This window comes from Nannospalax galili, unplaced genomic scaffold (genome assembly GCF_000622305.1).
Source record: "Nannospalax galili isolate Female #2095 unplaced genomic scaffold, S.galili_v1.0 scaffold772, whole genome shotgun sequence".
Taxonomy (NCBI): domain Eukaryota; kingdom Metazoa; phylum Chordata; class Mammalia; order Rodentia; family Spalacidae; genus Nannospalax; species Nannospalax galili.
Window position 1 is genome coordinate 1,681,746 of NW_008332097.1, and position 17,503 is coordinate 1,699,248.

The 17,503-nt window shown below is 40.9% G+C and overlaps 1 protein-coding gene across 13 annotated transcripts in view; it reads right to left on the reverse strand.

Annotated features, from left to right (window-relative positions):
* Limch1 (LIM and calponin homology domains 1) overlaps positions 1–17,503 on the reverse strand; it is a 353,723-nt gene that overhangs the window by 18,344 nt on the left and 317,876 nt on the right. For 12 of the 13 annotated variants that reach the window (XM_008827219.2, XM_029560687.1, XM_008827215.2 and 9 more), the window contains 6 exons: positions 16,375–16,535; positions 12,505–12,610; positions 8,066–8,106; positions 5,513–5,593; positions 2,482–2,574; positions 950–1,054 (listed from right to left, as the gene is read on the reverse strand). In XM_008827219.2, coding sequence (XP_008825441.1) covers positions 950–1,054; positions 2,482–2,574; positions 5,513–5,593; positions 8,066–8,106; positions 12,505–12,610; positions 16,375–16,535 — 587 coding nt within the window. The remainder of the gene's footprint in view (positions 1–949; positions 1,055–2,481; positions 2,575–5,512; positions 5,594–8,065; positions 8,107–12,504; positions 12,611–16,374; positions 16,536–17,503) is intronic. The other variant, XM_029560686.1, reaches the window with a different exon arrangement.

The window sequence follows — 17,503 nt, forward strand, 5'->3', positions numbered from 1 at the left end:
CTTTGAATCATGAAAGTTTTAATTTTTGCTCAAACTTTTTAGAAATTCTTAACATGAATTTCTGTAGACATGGATGAGATTCACTGTGAGTTTCTGCACAGTGTGCACTGACACAGCCACCCATTCTTCTACATCTTTCTCCAACCCTGTGAAGCACGTGTCAGTCACACTGCCTACTACCATTCAAAGAACAGTCTTCCAAAGTAACAGATTCCAATGATGCCTGAGTATTTAGAATAAATGTGCATTTGAGATCTTTCTAAAAATTATCACAAAAGGGGTTGGTTAGAATCCTACCCCCTTCAAAACAAAACACAGGCACAGAACTGCTTACTTCAGGAAAAATGGCTTTCTGGTGTCCTTGAGTTATTTTACTCTATGCAGACTACAGACTATGTAGGTCTTGGTATGGCTTGTGTCCAGTACATCTGTAACCTTACTTGGAGGATGTGGCGGTCCACCAGCCTGTCCAAGGCTCCTCTCTAGTGCTCAAAGATTAGTGAATGTCTCATGGAATTTTCAGGGTAAGAAGTCATTTTTATGGAAGCTGGTAGGGAATACATGGCAAACATGTCTGTGGCTGCCAAATAATGCAGAAGAATGCACGGCATGGTGGGGGATGAGCACATGGCTGTGGGAAGAACAGTGATCCTTGGGTCAGGCAGAGAGAAGGTTCCAGCACTCGGCCTTGCTGCTTGAGACCTTGCCAGCATCTCTGGACAGATCTGGCTGGCCAGTGCAATAACTTTATTGCTCTGTAGGAAAAGAGTCTAGGGCTTGGCCATGGCCATGGAGGTGGCATTGGGTACAAGGGCCACCTGGGAGCAGATGGTAGGTCTAGAGGAATAGTGGGTCCTGGTTTTAAGCTACTAGTTTGATGGAACGTGTGGCTTTATACTTCTGTTTAGGTTCATATATGCTGTAAGGTGGTTTTCATCTGTGATCTCACCATTGTCCCGCTGCTCTCAGTTATAGAGGAGGAAGTAGAAAGCTGATCTGCAGAACTTGAGGAAACAGTGAATGGAACCACAGTGTCTTCAATTATTTTGCGCTCCTAAGAAGGTAAGAATGAGAGAAAGGGAGAAAAAATTTTTTTTATCTGCCAAGAGAAAAAATGGTATTAAAGAACTCTAGGAAAACAAATATATCAGAATATATGCAAATAAGCAGAACATACAAAAATCTTATTTTGCAAAAGCATACAAATCAATACTCTATGGACAGTAATTTAGAAATGTGCATGGAATTTGCAAACACAAAGTTTAATTAGTGTTACAGAAGAAGCCTAGTTTAGAAATACTGCATAGAATTAATTAGGCACAAAAGTTATTGTTGAAGGTAAGGTTCTCAATATTGATGACAGGAAATTTTAGATGACATAAAATGTAGCCTCCTCCAAATTCTGTAAATGTGTTGTTTGAAAAAATGAAGGAGAAACAAAAAAAAAATTTCCACAAATTCCTCTAGTATTATATGAGTGTAGTCAGTAACAAGGATGTATTTAGCTTCAATACAAAAATTATCCTATAAAATAAATTTATTACTACCAAACATGCTTGCTATAATATAAGCAGGCACACACACAAATGAGTTAATTATTTTTTTTTTAGTCTTTTTTTTGAGACAGGGTCTCCCTGTAGCTCCAGCTGTCCTGGAACTCACTATGTAGACCAGGCTGGTCTTGAACTCACAGAGATCCGCCTGCCTCTGCCTCCCGAGTGCTGCGACTAAAGGTGTGTGCCACCAGAATATTTTTATTATTCCAAAGAGAGGCACTTTTTAACACATTTTTTTCCAGAAATAACTTGAAGCAGGTTACATAAAAATATATATACAATGAAGTTTAAGGGTGGAAAAGTAAGGATAAGAAACCAAAGACTAAAGCTGAGCATGGTGACACACGTCCTCAATCCCAGCACTTGGGAGGCAGAGCCCAGCAGCTCGAGGCCAGTCCAATCTACCCAGCAAGCTCCAGGTCAGCGGGGGTCACAGGGCGATGCTGTCCCAAAAAGACAGCGCCCCCCCCAAAAAAAAACATCAAAGACCAAAGGATTTGCCAAAATGAGGTCAACTTTGGTGGAATAATGAAGGTTTTCATTAGCTTTGTTCTTTTTTTGAAAATCCAAACTAGTTTATTGGGCTTGCTAACAGATCATAGAGTGATCTGTTATTTGAGTTGGGTTTATTTGAGTTGATTTTTTTTGTGTTATCAAGACAGATCAAAGATCAGGAACTGGCCAGAGAACAGGTGTAATTATATTGTCTGCTTGAACAAGGCTCAACACATTCTTCCCACAATTCATATTTGGGGGGCTACTGAGATCTGTTAGAACCCATATGATGTGACTCTCTTAAAGAGGTTAGTGAGGTTTTGCTGTGATAGTAAGACACAATCACATGCACACTTATCCCACACATACACAGGGCAATGACAGATTCTGAGGAACTGGGGTGACAAAGATTCTTTTGGGAATTTCCTACCTCCTCGTAGTATCTGCGTTCCTCCTCTTCCACCTCCTTTTGGGCCCTTTCCCACTCCTCCTTCAGCTTGTCCTGTTCTTTCTGGTACCTCTCCTGTATAGAATGACCACAGATTGTGACCACTGCATGTATCACGTCTCTAAGTCACAGTGTGCAAGATATTACAAGATTATCTTCTTGATCTTACTGTCTCACTATGTAGACTAGGTTGGCATTGAACTTACAAGGATCTGCCTGCTTCTATCCCCAAGTGCTGGGATAAAAGGTGTGCACCTGCCCAGCTTGAAGTAACATTTGGAATGCATGTATGATGTAAGAGGGAAATATTATCATGGACCACACAAATGAGTTAGGAACATTAAAAAAATCCTTCAGGAAACAGTACTCTCTGCCTTTGCTTTTAGTAGTAGTCTTTAAATAGGTAAATAGAGATTTGCCTGGTCCTATACCAGAAGGAGGAGTGGGAAAAGGCCCAAAAGCATGTGGAAAGATGAAAAAAATTTAATAATCTTCCTTAACTTGAGTTGTCCTAGATTGGTTAAGCCAGTCTGCTTCGACTGGTTGCTTTAGAAGTGAGGCTTTGCGTTTCATTAGTAGAAACATATTGCTGGGCTGGGGATATAGTTCAATAGTAGAACCCTTGCCTAGCATGTGCCGTGGTCTGGGCTTGAACCCAAATACTGCAAAAACCAACTAACTAAACAAAACCCAAATTATAATGCTGCCAGGAGAATTTAAGGAAAGATTGTAAAAACCCGGTAGGTTGACAAAAGAGACAACGCAGACAGGTCCGACGGGCTCAGGATAATCATTAGCTGAGTGCATGTCTCTGCTTGTCACTACTGACCAAAATGAAATCTTCCCAGCTCATAGCAACTTTGAATTAAGAGCAGCCTTTAAATAACCCATTAAAATGATTTTTATATGAGAACTTCCATCTTTGTATTCAGAAATAGTACACTACTAGTCACCACTTCTTATGGAAAGTAAAACACTCTGAATAAGGATGGCATTAAAAAATGTGTAAGGAATCCCCAACACCTGACCAGACTCCCCACCCCCACCAAGTAAGTAAAGATTAAAATCAATGCATGAAAAGAGAACTGTCCCCATGAAAGTCTGAGAATGTGTCCTCACAGGACAGACACACAGGACAGACACAAAGGAGTCATGGGCATGTACACAGTCATACTCCAACCCTTAGGCTGGCTGCTGTCAGTTGTCTGGGGCTAAGGGAGTCTGCAGTACAGGGGAAGGCACTGACATATCCATAGCTGGAAGCTGTTATGCCATTATCTTAGGAGCAAAAAGGCCTTCATGAGGACATCTGGAGGTTGGTGTTCTTGTTAGCATTCTACCAGAGGTACCTGTGGCTATATAAAAAAATTATCATAAAAATCAAAGCCAGGCATGGTGGCACACACCTTTAATCCCAGCACTGGGAGAAAGAGGCAGGTGGATCTCTATGAGATCAAGGCTGGTCTGGTCTACATAGCAAGTTCCAGGCCAGCTGGGACTACTGTGAGACGTTGTCTCAACCCCTCCCCACCCCGAACAACAACAATGAAAACTATTATCAAATTAAATGTTGTAAAAGCTGGGCAAAGTGGTGCATGCTTCTAATCCCAGCACTAGGGAGACAGAGACAGATTTCCACACGTTTGAGGCCAGATGGGGTTACCTAGAGAGACCCTCTCCAAAAAAATCCCAAAATCAATTTCTAAAACAAAAACAAAGACCTCCCCCATTATTGTAAAATTTTAGAGTAGAATTTCAGGAGTTCTTACTATCATTTTGGTATTCAAGGCCTAACCCTCTGCAGTTTTCAAAGTCGCCAAACTGAACTGCAGAGCTAAAGCCAGACTAAATGATTTAGCTATGGACCTACTCCTCTACCTGCGGAAATTGGGCCAAAAGAATTAGAGCAAAAACTCAAGAGGAAATAAATTGGTATCACATGTGAGTTCTATAAATATTTACTTTTATTTTATGTGTATAAGTGCATTGCCTGCATGTATGTAAGTGCACTCGTGTCGTGCAATGCCCATGGAGGCCAGAAGACAATGGATCCCCTGGAACTGGAGTTATGGATGGTTGTTAGCCACCACGTGGGTGTTGGGAATCAAATCTAAGTCCTCTGCAAGAGCAGTCAGTGCTTTTAACCACTGAGCCTCCCCCCACACGAGTTCTATACAGCAGTATGGAGCCATCAGATTCAATGAGGGTTAGCCGCCTTCTCCTATGTCAGTTTCTGATGACTTTTAATATGGGGCTTTGCTATGTGGTAAAGACAACATGAGTTTTAAAGCTGTATAGACATGGATTTGAGTCCAGGCTCTATATTTACTAGTTGTGTGATTTGGGGCAATTAATCCCACTTCTGTGAGCATTCATGTCTTTAGCTTCAAATGGGCTAATCAGTCCTGTTTTGAAGGGCTGATAAAATGTGTAAGGACCAACTGCAGTTTCTGGCACAGCCCTAGTACTCAACATAAGTTAGTTTCTGAGGTCACTAGGCTACTTTGGGAAGCCCGGCTAATCTAGGCATGAGGTAAGTTGAAGCATGCTACATTTCTTCCCAGGACCTTTCTAGAGCTGGTAATTAGCAGCTTTCACTGAAATATGGAACAATTATTCTACTGAAGGAATTAGATTTTTATCTTATACCAATTTTATTCTACCTGAATGTTATCAAATAGCTTTTGGATGATTCATTCTCATAGCTTCTTGGACTAGAAACTGATGTCTAAGGAGGTAACGGATACAGGTGGACTGACTCTTAATCATTGCTTGGAGATTGTTTTCTAAAGTATTAATATGCACTTTTTTTTCTCTCCTGTTCATCACTGTTCCTGTTGGCAGAAGGAATCGGGTGCAGGACTCTTGTTGCCTGCACACAAAGCATAGACGGACTTCATGGATTTCTGAGAAGAATTGGATTCCATGTTTCCTGTGCTAAAAACCTATTCAATGCAACAGAACTTAGGAAAGCGCAGTTCAAGACAGGGGGAAAGCAGAGAGCTAGTCCTACCTGGAGCAAACGCTCCTGCTCCTGTTGCCACTTTTCCTGTCGCCTGCGTTCCTCTTCCGGGTCCCAAGCCCAGAACTTAAACTAAACAGGAAAAACAAAGAAATCCATGATCAAAACCGAGCCACATCCTTGAGAAAGCAATTACCCTCCAACCTGGCACCAGAGGGGCATAGAAACAGGTCTTTACATATCTAAATGTCCTTTTTGGCGACAGAAATCGTTTTTCCAATTTAGTCCATTTTTACTCTACCTCCAAGGTACTGGGCTGGTTCTGTATCTTTTTAGGGATAATGGAAACACAAAGTAATTCACATCAGATATGAGAAATCTTTGCTCTATTTCTCTCAGAAGGATATCAGGAGCATCATGCTCCTGAGTGAAAGATGTTCATATTGCACAGTAATTCTGGTCAAGGTGGGGGTGGGGGTTATTTCAAGAGAAATGTATTGTGTTAGAACTGGTGTCTGATGCACTTTGAAATGAATGCTTTTTACCACTATTGCTTTCTACAGCAGCTTTCTCCCAAGTGGGTCATTTAAGTCTCCAATGCTCACCTATATCACCCAAGATCCCAATAAGAGGAGCACCAGCCTTGAAGCCAGTATAATAAATACACAAACCCAAGGATTTATGATTTATAAAATCCTTATAGAAGGTTTTTGCAAGTTTGGGAATGAGGAAGAACACAGTTAGCTCTGAACCCATGTTTTCCCTCTCTTTTACCTTTTACAAATGGAAAATGAGTGTGTCTTTTTGGTGAGCCCCTTTTTCTCCATCCCCACCCAGGGACACATGAACAGTTTGACATCCTTCATCCAAATACAGTTTAAGTTGGAAGTCAATGGGGTGCAGCATCCCCTTCAGCTCTGGGCCACTCTGCCAGCTTTGAAGTCCTTCTGGGTTTCCCGCCCACTTGAGTGGATTTAGTTTCCCAGGAAACTCCAGATTTCCAGTATTGGTTTATGGTTGAAACGCCACATATGGTCCCTAGTTCTGAAATGTGTCTACAGACATCAAAGGGTTATATGCCAAGTGACAGGTCCCTTCTCCATTCTACATGGGCACTTAAGTATTCTCAAAGTGAGAAAATTCATCTATAGATAAGAACTGGTACCAGTTATGGTGAGCATCTTGGATTGGTTACTGGGAAGGCAGGAGTCATTCATGCATTATGTGCTGCAGAGGCAGCTGTATGATCTCAACTAAGGCTCACAACAACCCTAAAAGAAAGCTATTAGCATCGCATCTCACTGCACAGTCAAGGAAGATGAGGTATGGAGGCATTATACATGACCTTCAGAGGTGGACAGGTAATAAATCTGGGATCAAAGCTACAGCAGTGATCACAAGGCTTGCCCAGGGGACTGAAGGGCTCAAGGCTGCCACTGGTTGTACCACAGACCTCCAGATTTGATGGCTATTTCAGAGGGTAAATGAGGACAAGAGGATTATATGTCAGTTCAAATATAATCTGCAGCCAGGAATTGTCACAGCGTCACATCTTGACGTGCTTTCTTATTCCATTAAAATAAAAAATAGAATGCAGTATGAACAAGTAATGTAATTCAAGAGCCCAACTGTGAAGGTGGGAATGACTGAGGCAAACCCAGAGAAAGTCCAGGCTGGGTTGTCTGCTAGTACTGTGTTATACTGAAGTGCTGTTGTTATTATAAACAAATAAGGTTGAGAGCTAGGGAGATAGCTTATCAGTAGAGCATTTGCCTCATATGCTCAAAGCTCTGAGTTTGAGCCCCAGCATTACCACCAAAAAAAAGTGTCTCTATTTTAATACTAATTCCTACTATCAAAATTTTAAAAACTGCGTATGTGTCTATGTTTGCGAGTGCAGGTGCATATGTTCCCACCTTCGGTCCTCACCTTCTTCCACCTCATTTGGGCCCAGGTCTCTCAGTTTTCACTGCATACACCAGGCTGGCTGGCAATACGCTTCTGGGAGTTCTCCTGTTTCTGCCTCCCATCTAGCCACAGTAATGCTGGGATTACAGACATGTGTTTTTGTGTCTGGCCTTACGTGGGTTCTGATGATCTGAACTAAGGCCCTCATGCTTGTGTGACAAGCATTTTACCCACTGAGACATCTCTCCAGTCCCTATCATGTTCATTTTAAATGCTCTTTTTATTTTTATTTCTTAATTTGTACAAGTGTTTTGATGGCTGGCATGTTTACTGGTATGTGTGCTGTGCCCACAAAGGCCGGAAGAGGATGGCAGAGCCAGAGCCACCATGTGGGTGCTGGGAGTTGAACCTGGGTCCTCTGGAAGAACAGAAAGTGCTCTTAACCCTGGAGTTGTCTCTCCAGCCCCTTGAGTGCTTCTTTTAGATTGAACTTTGTTGACATCACTTTGTTTCCAGGCAGGATAATGACCTCGAGTAATGACAATCCTTGTCTTCACTATCAGCCTGACAGTATTACATTATTCTTTGAAAAGCATTTTAAAATCTCAGTTTTGGTTGAATACTTTTAAAGAAAATCAAATATAAGCTGAAATCAGTCTAAATGCATAATCCTATTCATTAAAGGGAGTTACTTACAGGTGTAGTTACAGGAGACTTTTCACTGCTTGGCGAATCTGCTATACAGAACAAAAGAAAGAAAAGAAGGAATGAATGGGAGCAGCTTCTAGGTGTGTTTGCCTTTTGATCTTCTTAGTGGAGTGGACTTTCTACGTCAACTTCAGACTAAATTTTCTTAATTTTTAAAATATCAAAAACATTAGAAAATCACAATTAAGCGGAGTCCTGAAGCAGGTGGCACCCATCACCAAAAGAAATGAAGAATGTAATACAACTGACCACACCCGTCAGCTCCAGGCGCTAGACTATGGGAAGTGACAACTATTGCCGTTAGTGCTGGCTCTTAATGCACTTGACTTCTGACTGAAAGAGCATGTACTACTGTCTGACATGGAGAGACCAGTACAGAGAGGCCAGAAGTCAACCAGGAAGAACAGAGAGTGACACAGTTAACAAGAGAACAACCACATTTGTGATAAATGCTTCTTACGTTTAAAAGGGGAAACAGGCAAATTATATTGTTTCTTTTGAATCTCAAAATCAGCATAAAATTTCCTCCAAATTTTAGTACAATGGTACTGGTATCAAACAATCGGCTCTTTGCTAACTGTGTGTCAGAAACAAACATCTTTTTTTTCTCTCTGAAATCAGAAATGAAGACAAATGCCAGACACCACTGGTTGCCCCAACATGGATTTTTGCACAAAAGAAATGCAGCTACCTAGCAGTGCAGTTTACCTGACCGGGAGAAAAACTGGGATCGTCGCCAAGAGTTCTGAACTCTAAGCGGAACACTGGCAGTGCCAGGCGACTCTAGATCAGATGGCAGAACAGAACAAACAGAAAACCATGAAAATGGTGAGAATCAAACAGAACCATGTCCTGTCACATCAAAGAAGGGACAGTTGTAGCCAACCTAAGGATTGACAGCCTTGAACCTAATATGTAAAATGTCTCACTAAAACACATGTAAAACCTGAAGATCTGGACAAAGGTCAGTAGAAATAGGGCAATTTATGGTCCTTTGTCTAGGTGTTGGTGGAAGTTTTCAGGCCCAGCTTAGTGGGGATATTGTTGTGGAAGCTCAAAATGATGCAACAACATGCTCTACAGGGCAAACTGCAGTGTTCACACAGCCTTAGGAGGACACTAGGACATTATAAAAGGCTGCAGAGATGGGAAGTTGGGTTATATTATCCACATCTCACCTGATGAAAGGGATGAAGTCTGTGGCTGGCTTCCTTTCATAGTACAGACAGGCCTGCATGTGTGGCTGCCTGTGGTACTCCAAGTGCATCCAACTCCTGGCAAGCATTTGAATTCTTAAGTCTTGGGTTCTATTACCCCATCATTCACACAGCAATGAACACTGCAGGTTTTAAAGTGTGCACACATTGTATGGAAGCACAACTTTGAGATATTGTTACTGTTTCCAGACAGTCAGGTAAAGAGAATTTTTTCAGTTTTAACAGTATTTTATGGGTGTTTCCAGAATTTTTAAAGACTGTTGATGCATGTATATACGCTTAGGAGGAACCTGTGAACATCGTTGGGATTGACAGGTAGACTTGCGTTGGCCTGTGTGAAGATCCATAAACAGATGACTTTAAAGAAATCAAGAGGATGCCACTTTCTACAGGGGGCAGTATTTGAAGTGTGGCTCCAGGATTCCTGCCTCTTTTGGACTTCATTCTTATCACTTAAATGTGTACTGACTTTTTAATATCTGGGCTATGAACCATGATGTCCCTCCCTACACTCCAATTAAAGACAAATCACCCCTTTAAAGGTTACATTTGTTAAAGGCGCCTTGCTTCCACAAAGACAAGCCTTTCTAGAGCCTAAATAATATCATTAGTTCCATGTCTGTCAGCAGTGTCTTTGAGGCACAATTTAAATAAACAGCTCAATAGCTTTCAGGATGTGAGTCCTGGTCTGCCACATCTGTATCACCTGAGCACTAAGATTTGTTAGAAGTACAAATTCTCAGGCCTCTGCCCAGACCTATGAAGCAGACCCCAAGGAAGTAGACCCCAGGCTCTGCAGGCACAGGCACACATTAGAGAACTGCTACTTCAAGCCATGTCTCTGTGATGCCAAGGCTCCTTGTGCTCAATAGCTTCAGTTGTCAACTTGATACGCTTGGAAACAGGAAACTTCAACTGAGGAATTTCCTCCATCAGACTGGCCTGCGGCCATATCTGTGAGGCATTTTCTTAATTGCTAATTGATGTAGAAGGGCCCAGATCATTGTGGGCGATGCCATCCCTGGGCAGGTGGGCCTGGGTAGTCTAAGAAAGATAGCTGAGCAAGCCAGGGGAAGCAAGCCAGTAAACAGTGTTCCTCCCTGGTCTCTGCTTCAGCTCTTGTCTCCAGAATCTTTCTTGAATTCCTACTCTGACTTCCCTCAAAGAAGGACTGTCACCCGGAAGTATAAGATAGACTAAAACTTTTCCCTCCCCAAGTTGTTTTTGTTTGGTCATAGTGTTTTATCACAGCAACAGAAAGCAAACTAGGATACTGCTCTTTACAAGGAGAGCGTTTAAGAGTTTATTCTGCCTAGAGTTTTGCCTTGCACTTCTACTCATGGCTACTGTCCTGTATCACTGGATTACATTATTAGAGCGTATATTCTGGGCCAGATATTGAGCTAAGAACCTTTTATGTATTAAGTAATGTTTCCAATTCTCCTAAGAGTTGGTGCATGATTATTTCCACTTGACAGGTGATGGTTAGACTTTAGGAGACCCTGGTGGGTAAGGCTGCATAGCTAAGAACTAGATGAGCATGAATTTGAACCAGGTGCTCTGTCTCCAGAGCCCAGACTTACAGTACAAGGGCACGTCAAGTATAGTCTACCTTGAGGATTTAGCTTTGAGATGCTCCAGTGTTACTAGATTTTACTTTTTAATTATTTGAGTTGGGTAAAGTATGAAATAAAGTCCCTTAAGTCAATAGCACATTTTCTTGAAACCCTGTTGCCTTATGTGCAACAGGAATCAGAATATATAACTGTGTGAGGCAAGAAGACTAATCAATATGGCTTCAACATCTTGCGCCACTCTATATTCCTTATTTACATAATTACAAAGTTCTAGAAACAGGAGAATTATAGTGCCTAAATATGGCCAAGTGCTTGGCCCAGCTGAGAGATTTTATTTTTGTTGACTCTGGTCAGGACTATAGGACTGACAAGTTTAAGTCAAATGCATTGAAGGTAATACTGAATTAGCCTCTACATTAAGAAACAAATGACCATGAGTACATGTATCAGTTCATTCCCTTCCGAATGCTCCCCATTTTAATACCAACAAAGGCTATAGGAAGCCAACTCATATTCTTTTCTCAATGGTGATCCCAAATAACTGCTCACCCTTGAAAAGAGAGATAATAATCCCAGGTACCATCCTCTCTGACCGACAAATCAGATCTACAAAACACACTAGGGAAGACTGTTAACACAGAAACACAAAGAACCTTACAGTCCTTGCCTCCCACACTGACTGTTTCTACATCTAGAGAACCTGAGTTAGTACAGCCTTGATCTATCTGCTTTGAGGAATAATCCTCAAAGACAGCCAGATTCTCAGAATGCATCTTCCACTGCTCCCAGGTTTCCCACAAGGATAAAGGGCTTATAGTTGAGTTCTTAATGAAAGAGTGAGCTCACATTTCATATATGGCCTTGAAGTACCTGGGGCCAGCATGATTTTAAGACTTTTATAGGTACTCAACTCCCATATATTTAGAAGCTATCCCTTCCCACATTATATCAAATATATTAAAATGTGGCAAACAGGTAAAACATACTAAAATATATCCCAGTATGTATATGTTAAACATACTAAAACATAACCTAGTGTGTTTACAAACATACTGAGATGAGGCTATCTCTAAATGTCTCATGTATTTTATTTAAAAAATATTAAATTTTCTTACTATAAAGAAATTTTGGAAAGAGTAAAATATTTGGCTGAGTAACATGTTTCATCTCTGAAGTGAGTGATTCTTCAGTAAGCACTGTGTATGCCCCAAAATTACCATGGAATAAACACTCTCACTTTTCCCTAAATTACTAATGAACTGGGTATTTTATGAGGACTAGAACGAACACTAAAGTTTCTATAATATTAAGAGAGAAACTTTTTTGCAAAACATACTGAGTTTTCATTTTTAACTATCTTTTCATCTTTTGAAGCCAATATAAAAATTCTGAAGATCTCAAACACTTGTATAAGGCTGTTGTGCCCATGGGGTCTGGCTGACAGGGTGGTCTCAGTGGCTGGGTTCCTGCATCTCAGCTTTCCATTTTAAAGTTCTCAATTCACAGACTTTGGTAAACAACATGGCTAAAAGAACATCAGCATAAGGAGTTCAACCAGCTTTTAAAGTGTATTTTACTACAGCTGGGCCCAGCAGACTTTGAACACCTAGACAAAACATTTTTTCCTCCTTACCTTGAGAACTGAGATTTGGCAAATGTAGTTGGTTTGTTTCAGGCATTTTGTCAAGAAATGGATATGTCAAGGTTGCTTCTGGTTCTGGGGATTTTGGCTTGACCACCTGAATCACAGCAACAGACATAAACATAATAAAGACTATCCACCACTGCACCAATCTCACAGCATGATTTAAACAAACTAAGAAGCTTAGCCACTTAACTTGACAATAGAGATTTTTTTCGTTCCCTAATGTCTTTTCATGCTTTTCTGTATCAGCATCTTAGAAATCAAACAAGGTCATAAAAATGCGATGACCCCCTTTCTTCAATCCCAGGAGACAGTATTCTGCCTATAGAACCACATACCATGCTCCACTTCTTACTGACCCAGCACATATTTTTCTTTGGGCACCACACAATATTTATTGACTTGTCAGGAAATGAGATATTCCATGTAAGATGATTTAAAACCATCTCTGTAAGTGCTAAATGTTCAATGAACATTTTGCCTATTGAGAAAGAGATATTACTACAAATAACTGTTATCAAACAGTGCCAGGACAGAGATGCACTTAGGGAGTTTTTGAGGCACATTAGATGACTTGTCCTTACGGTATATAGTTCCAAAACTACAGGCTTTAAATTTTTTTTTTGCTTTTCGAATTTTTTCCTTATTTTTACTATTCAATTTTTGTTGTTTCGTTTATTGGTCTTTTGAGACAGGGTCTCCCTGCAGCCCCAGCTGGCCTGAAACTCACTATGTAGACCAGGCTGGTCTCTAATCACAGAGATCCATCTGCCTCTGCTTCCCAAGAGCTGGGATTTTGTTTCTTCCTAATCTAATGACCTTTAGCAGAAGGACTTTCCTGCTGTCCTGTTTCCAATTTACCGCTAGAGACAGATGACCAAACTTTTCAACAGTGCCTAAGGTGAAAGACACAGACTCCTGGATGTGAGTGGAGAGCATGGCTTGGGTTCCTGTCCTTTCAGCTGCTCATAGGGTTTAACTGACTTCATCTCAGGCTGGTGGTTGTGTTAGCAAAAGTTAGTATGACAGCTAATGACCTCAGGCTATGCCACATTTATTTTATCCTAAGCTGATCTATGGTTTGGTTCTTAGGATAAATTAATGTTAGGATTTCTTCTCTGTCAGATTTTATTTTTCTTTATCAAGAGTATATTCAACTCCAAAAGAATCTTGAAGACAGTATCATCAATCACCTTAGTCAGCATTGTAGCAAAAGCTAAGGCCTGGTCTCTTACCAAAGTTCACAACCCTCAAGTTCAACCCCCTTTAAAAAAAAGATTTATTTTTACTTTTAATTATGTGTATGTGGGCGTGTCTGTGTGTGTGTGTGTGTGTATGCATGTGAATGAAGCAGCAGGTGGCTGTGTAGGCCAGAGCTGTTAGCTCTCCCTAGAGCAGGGGTTATAGGTGGTTGTGAGCCACCCAATGAGGGTGCTAAGAAGGCAGGTCCTCTGCAAGAGCAATGCACATTCTTAACCACTGAGCCATCTCTCCAGTTCTCACAACTCTCTAGTCTTAAGCTCACAGATACCACTTCCTCAGAAGTGGACGATGACAAGAACAAGTTTCAGATAATAACTGGGTGCAAATAATAGAGTTAATGCAGACATGTCCACAATGATGCTATGGAGAAAGTCAGCCTGGAGCTCTGTTTTTATTATTTTTATTTTATGTGTATGAGTGTTATGCTTGCATGTAGGTAAGTGCACCCATGTCGTGCAATGCCCGTGGAGGACAGAAGAGGCTGTCGGATCCCCTGGAACTTGAGTTATGGATGGCTGTTAGTTGCCATGTGGGTTCTGGGATTCAAACCCGGGTCTTCTGCAAGAACAGTCAGTGTTCTTAACTGTTGAGCCATCTCTCTAGCTGTGGAGCTCTGTTTTTTACAAAGGTAACACCCTCAAGTGAAATCAGAAAGCAAAAGCTGTTGCCAGCACTGGAAGGAAGAACAGGAAGTCACAGACGGTGGGGAAAGCATTGCCCTCAAGATCATTATTCTACTTGCTAACCAACTACCAGGACTTCCAAACCTGCAGTCAATAGCATAGATTCAAAGGGTATGGACTTGGAACCATTTGCTACCAAGGATAACTTGATAATCCTGGGTATTTTATGCTTTAAAAATATGAATCTGAGAATAATGTTTACCATTCTCAAACAAAACAAATAACCTGAGAAGCCATGAAAATATTTTTTCCCCATAGTGGATTGGACATGAAAATGGAAGTCTTAAGATGGCTCACACTGATGAGGGGACACTGATGAGGAATGCCAGCAAAAACATCTCATCTTGGCAGTCATTTGGTTGGTTGTAACAAAATTCTAGGAATGATGCAGAATTTTACATATATGCAGGAGCAGCAGGAGCACTCTTCCTTTCAGTTTAGATTTAAGTGAAAATGAGTTTGGAATAATAATGATTATAAATATAGATAAGGCAAAACAGTAAAGACAGGAAAGCCTGCCTGCCCCACCCTACTGTTTGACCTACAGTTTGACTTCCCTTTACAGACCTCCAGATGGTTCTATAATTCTCTATGTTTAAAGATGGGGAATAGCTAAAGTCCAAAATACCCAAAATGCACCAGGCAATGAGCATTTTAGAGGCTCTACCAAGGACACTCCACTAAGCTCCATGAGACGAGGTGCTGTGTCCTGTTCCCCATTTGGTAGCTCACACATAGCAGGTGCACAGTTAGTATGGCTCAGTCAGTGATGGATGGAACTAAGTGGTAAAATTTTCACTTTCAGATCAAATCCAAATTTATGTTTATTCCACCACAAATAATTTGACTAATATACAAGGCAATAGCTGTCCCTCAGTGGGTGTTAGAGTTACTGAGGAACTTTTATAGATATCTGGGCCATTTGTCCAGACAGTCTCTGTCTATTTGGTCTGGAATACACTCCATAGTTTTAAAAATTCTTTAGAATCAACCAACATCTGAGATAAACAATGAAGACGTTGTAGATTCAGTATTTAAATTAAAACCCAATGAATATGAGTAAGACTTGAGGTGAGGAAATAGCACTGCATTGGGCGTGGTGGCACACCTTGCCCTTGGGAGGCAGAGGCAGGCAGATCTCTGAGATTGAGGCCAGCCTGGTCTACACAGTGAGTTGCAGGCCAGCTGGGGCTACAGGGAGATTCTGTTTCAAAGAAAAAAAAAAAAAAAACCAAAAAACAAAGAAAAAAGAATATCATTGCCAAAAAGCAGGTAAATATTGGAAAGAGAATATTTAGTAAGCTGTCACATTAAGAAGCAAATCAGCAAGCTCATACACAGTGAGCTAAAACTGCAAGGCTTCATGTTTACATTTAAATAGAATTAAATACTGTTAATATGAAATTCAAATTTTTAAATGTTGAAAGTATTACTAATACAGAAGCATATGTTTCAGTAATTTTCCCCTCTCATTCTACTGGCATATTTTAAAAGATGCTTATATATACTCTAGTATTTGATATATTCATGATGTATATATGTTTTCCCCATTTTCGCTACATATATTTATTTTTTTTTAAATTTATTTATTATTTTTATTTTATGTGTATGTGTGTATTGCCTGCATGTAGGTAAGTGCACCCCTGTCATGCAATGCCCACAGAGGCCAGAAGAGGGCATCGGATTCCCTGAAGTGGAGTTATGGGTGGTTGTTAGCCAACTGAAGTTATATGTGGTGTTCTTAACCGCTGAGGCATCTCTCTAGCCCCTCTCTACATATATTTAAGTGTTTCACAATGAACATATACTAAATATATTTTTAGAGAAAAATATAGATTGAAGATAGGAAAAAAAATTCAGGAGAGCAAGTCTACACTGGGCAGCCATGGAAACTTCTGGATTATAATGTCACCTTTTGGGACAGCACCAGCTCCACCTTCCCACTCATCTCATTTTCTGGCTTCTGATCTTGTTCCTCTGGCACCTCATTCTTCGGCTGGGGGCTGGAAGAAAACTCCACAAAGGCCACAGTTGGGCTGCACCGAGTCACAGTTGTTGTAAAATGCTGTGGCTCTGGAAGGGAGTCACACCAGGAAGCAGAGAGAAGAAAAAGAAAATCATACAAAGGGCCAAAGCCACTTTACTCAGTGTCCTCCCAGCAGATGGGAAGCTGGGTTACCGTGTGAGGATAAATACCGAGATGAAAGACTCCTCCACGCTCTTTCACTGTATCATAAAACAAGTAGCAACATGAACACATCAATAACACCGCTATAAAAACTTAAGTTCTTAACAGTCATGATTCACATCTGGGTAACACTATGTGACACTAGGTATTTAATGACAGTTTGGGGTGAATAACAGAATGTCGTCAGAGGATTTCTGTCCTCATGACTGAACCACAGCCCGACTTTTCCTTTTTTGTGTGCTTGTATGTGCTGTTGTGTTCACTTGTATGAGCACATGTAGAGGCCAGAGGCTGACCCCAGGTATCTTCCTCACTGTGCTTCATCTTATTTTAGGGTCTCTCACTGAACCTGGAGCTCACTATTTCAATTAGACTGACTGGCCAGAGAGACCTGGGATCTATCTGTCTCTGGTCTCCCCAAGTGCTATGATTACAGACATGGCACCCAGCTTTTACATGGGGTCTAGGGATCCAAACTCATAACTTCATGCTTGTTGTATAAACATTTTAGCCACTGAGCCACCTCCCCAGTCCAAGAATTTTCCTTTTATTTTAAAAATATTTATTATTTCAATTAAAAAATATATGAGTGTATTGCTTTCATGTGTGCAAGTGCACCTATGTCATGCAATGGCCACAGAGGTCAGAGGAGGGGGTCAGACCCCCTGAAATTGAGTTATGGATGGTTGCTAGCTGCCATGTGTGTGCTGAGAATTGAACCCTGGTCTTCTGCAAGAGCAGCCAGTGCTCTTAACCACTGAGCCATCTCTCCAGTTCCAACTTTTCCTTTTAAAATCACATTTTCATAACTGGATTGGGCTAAAGATTGAGGAACAGACATATATAATGCATT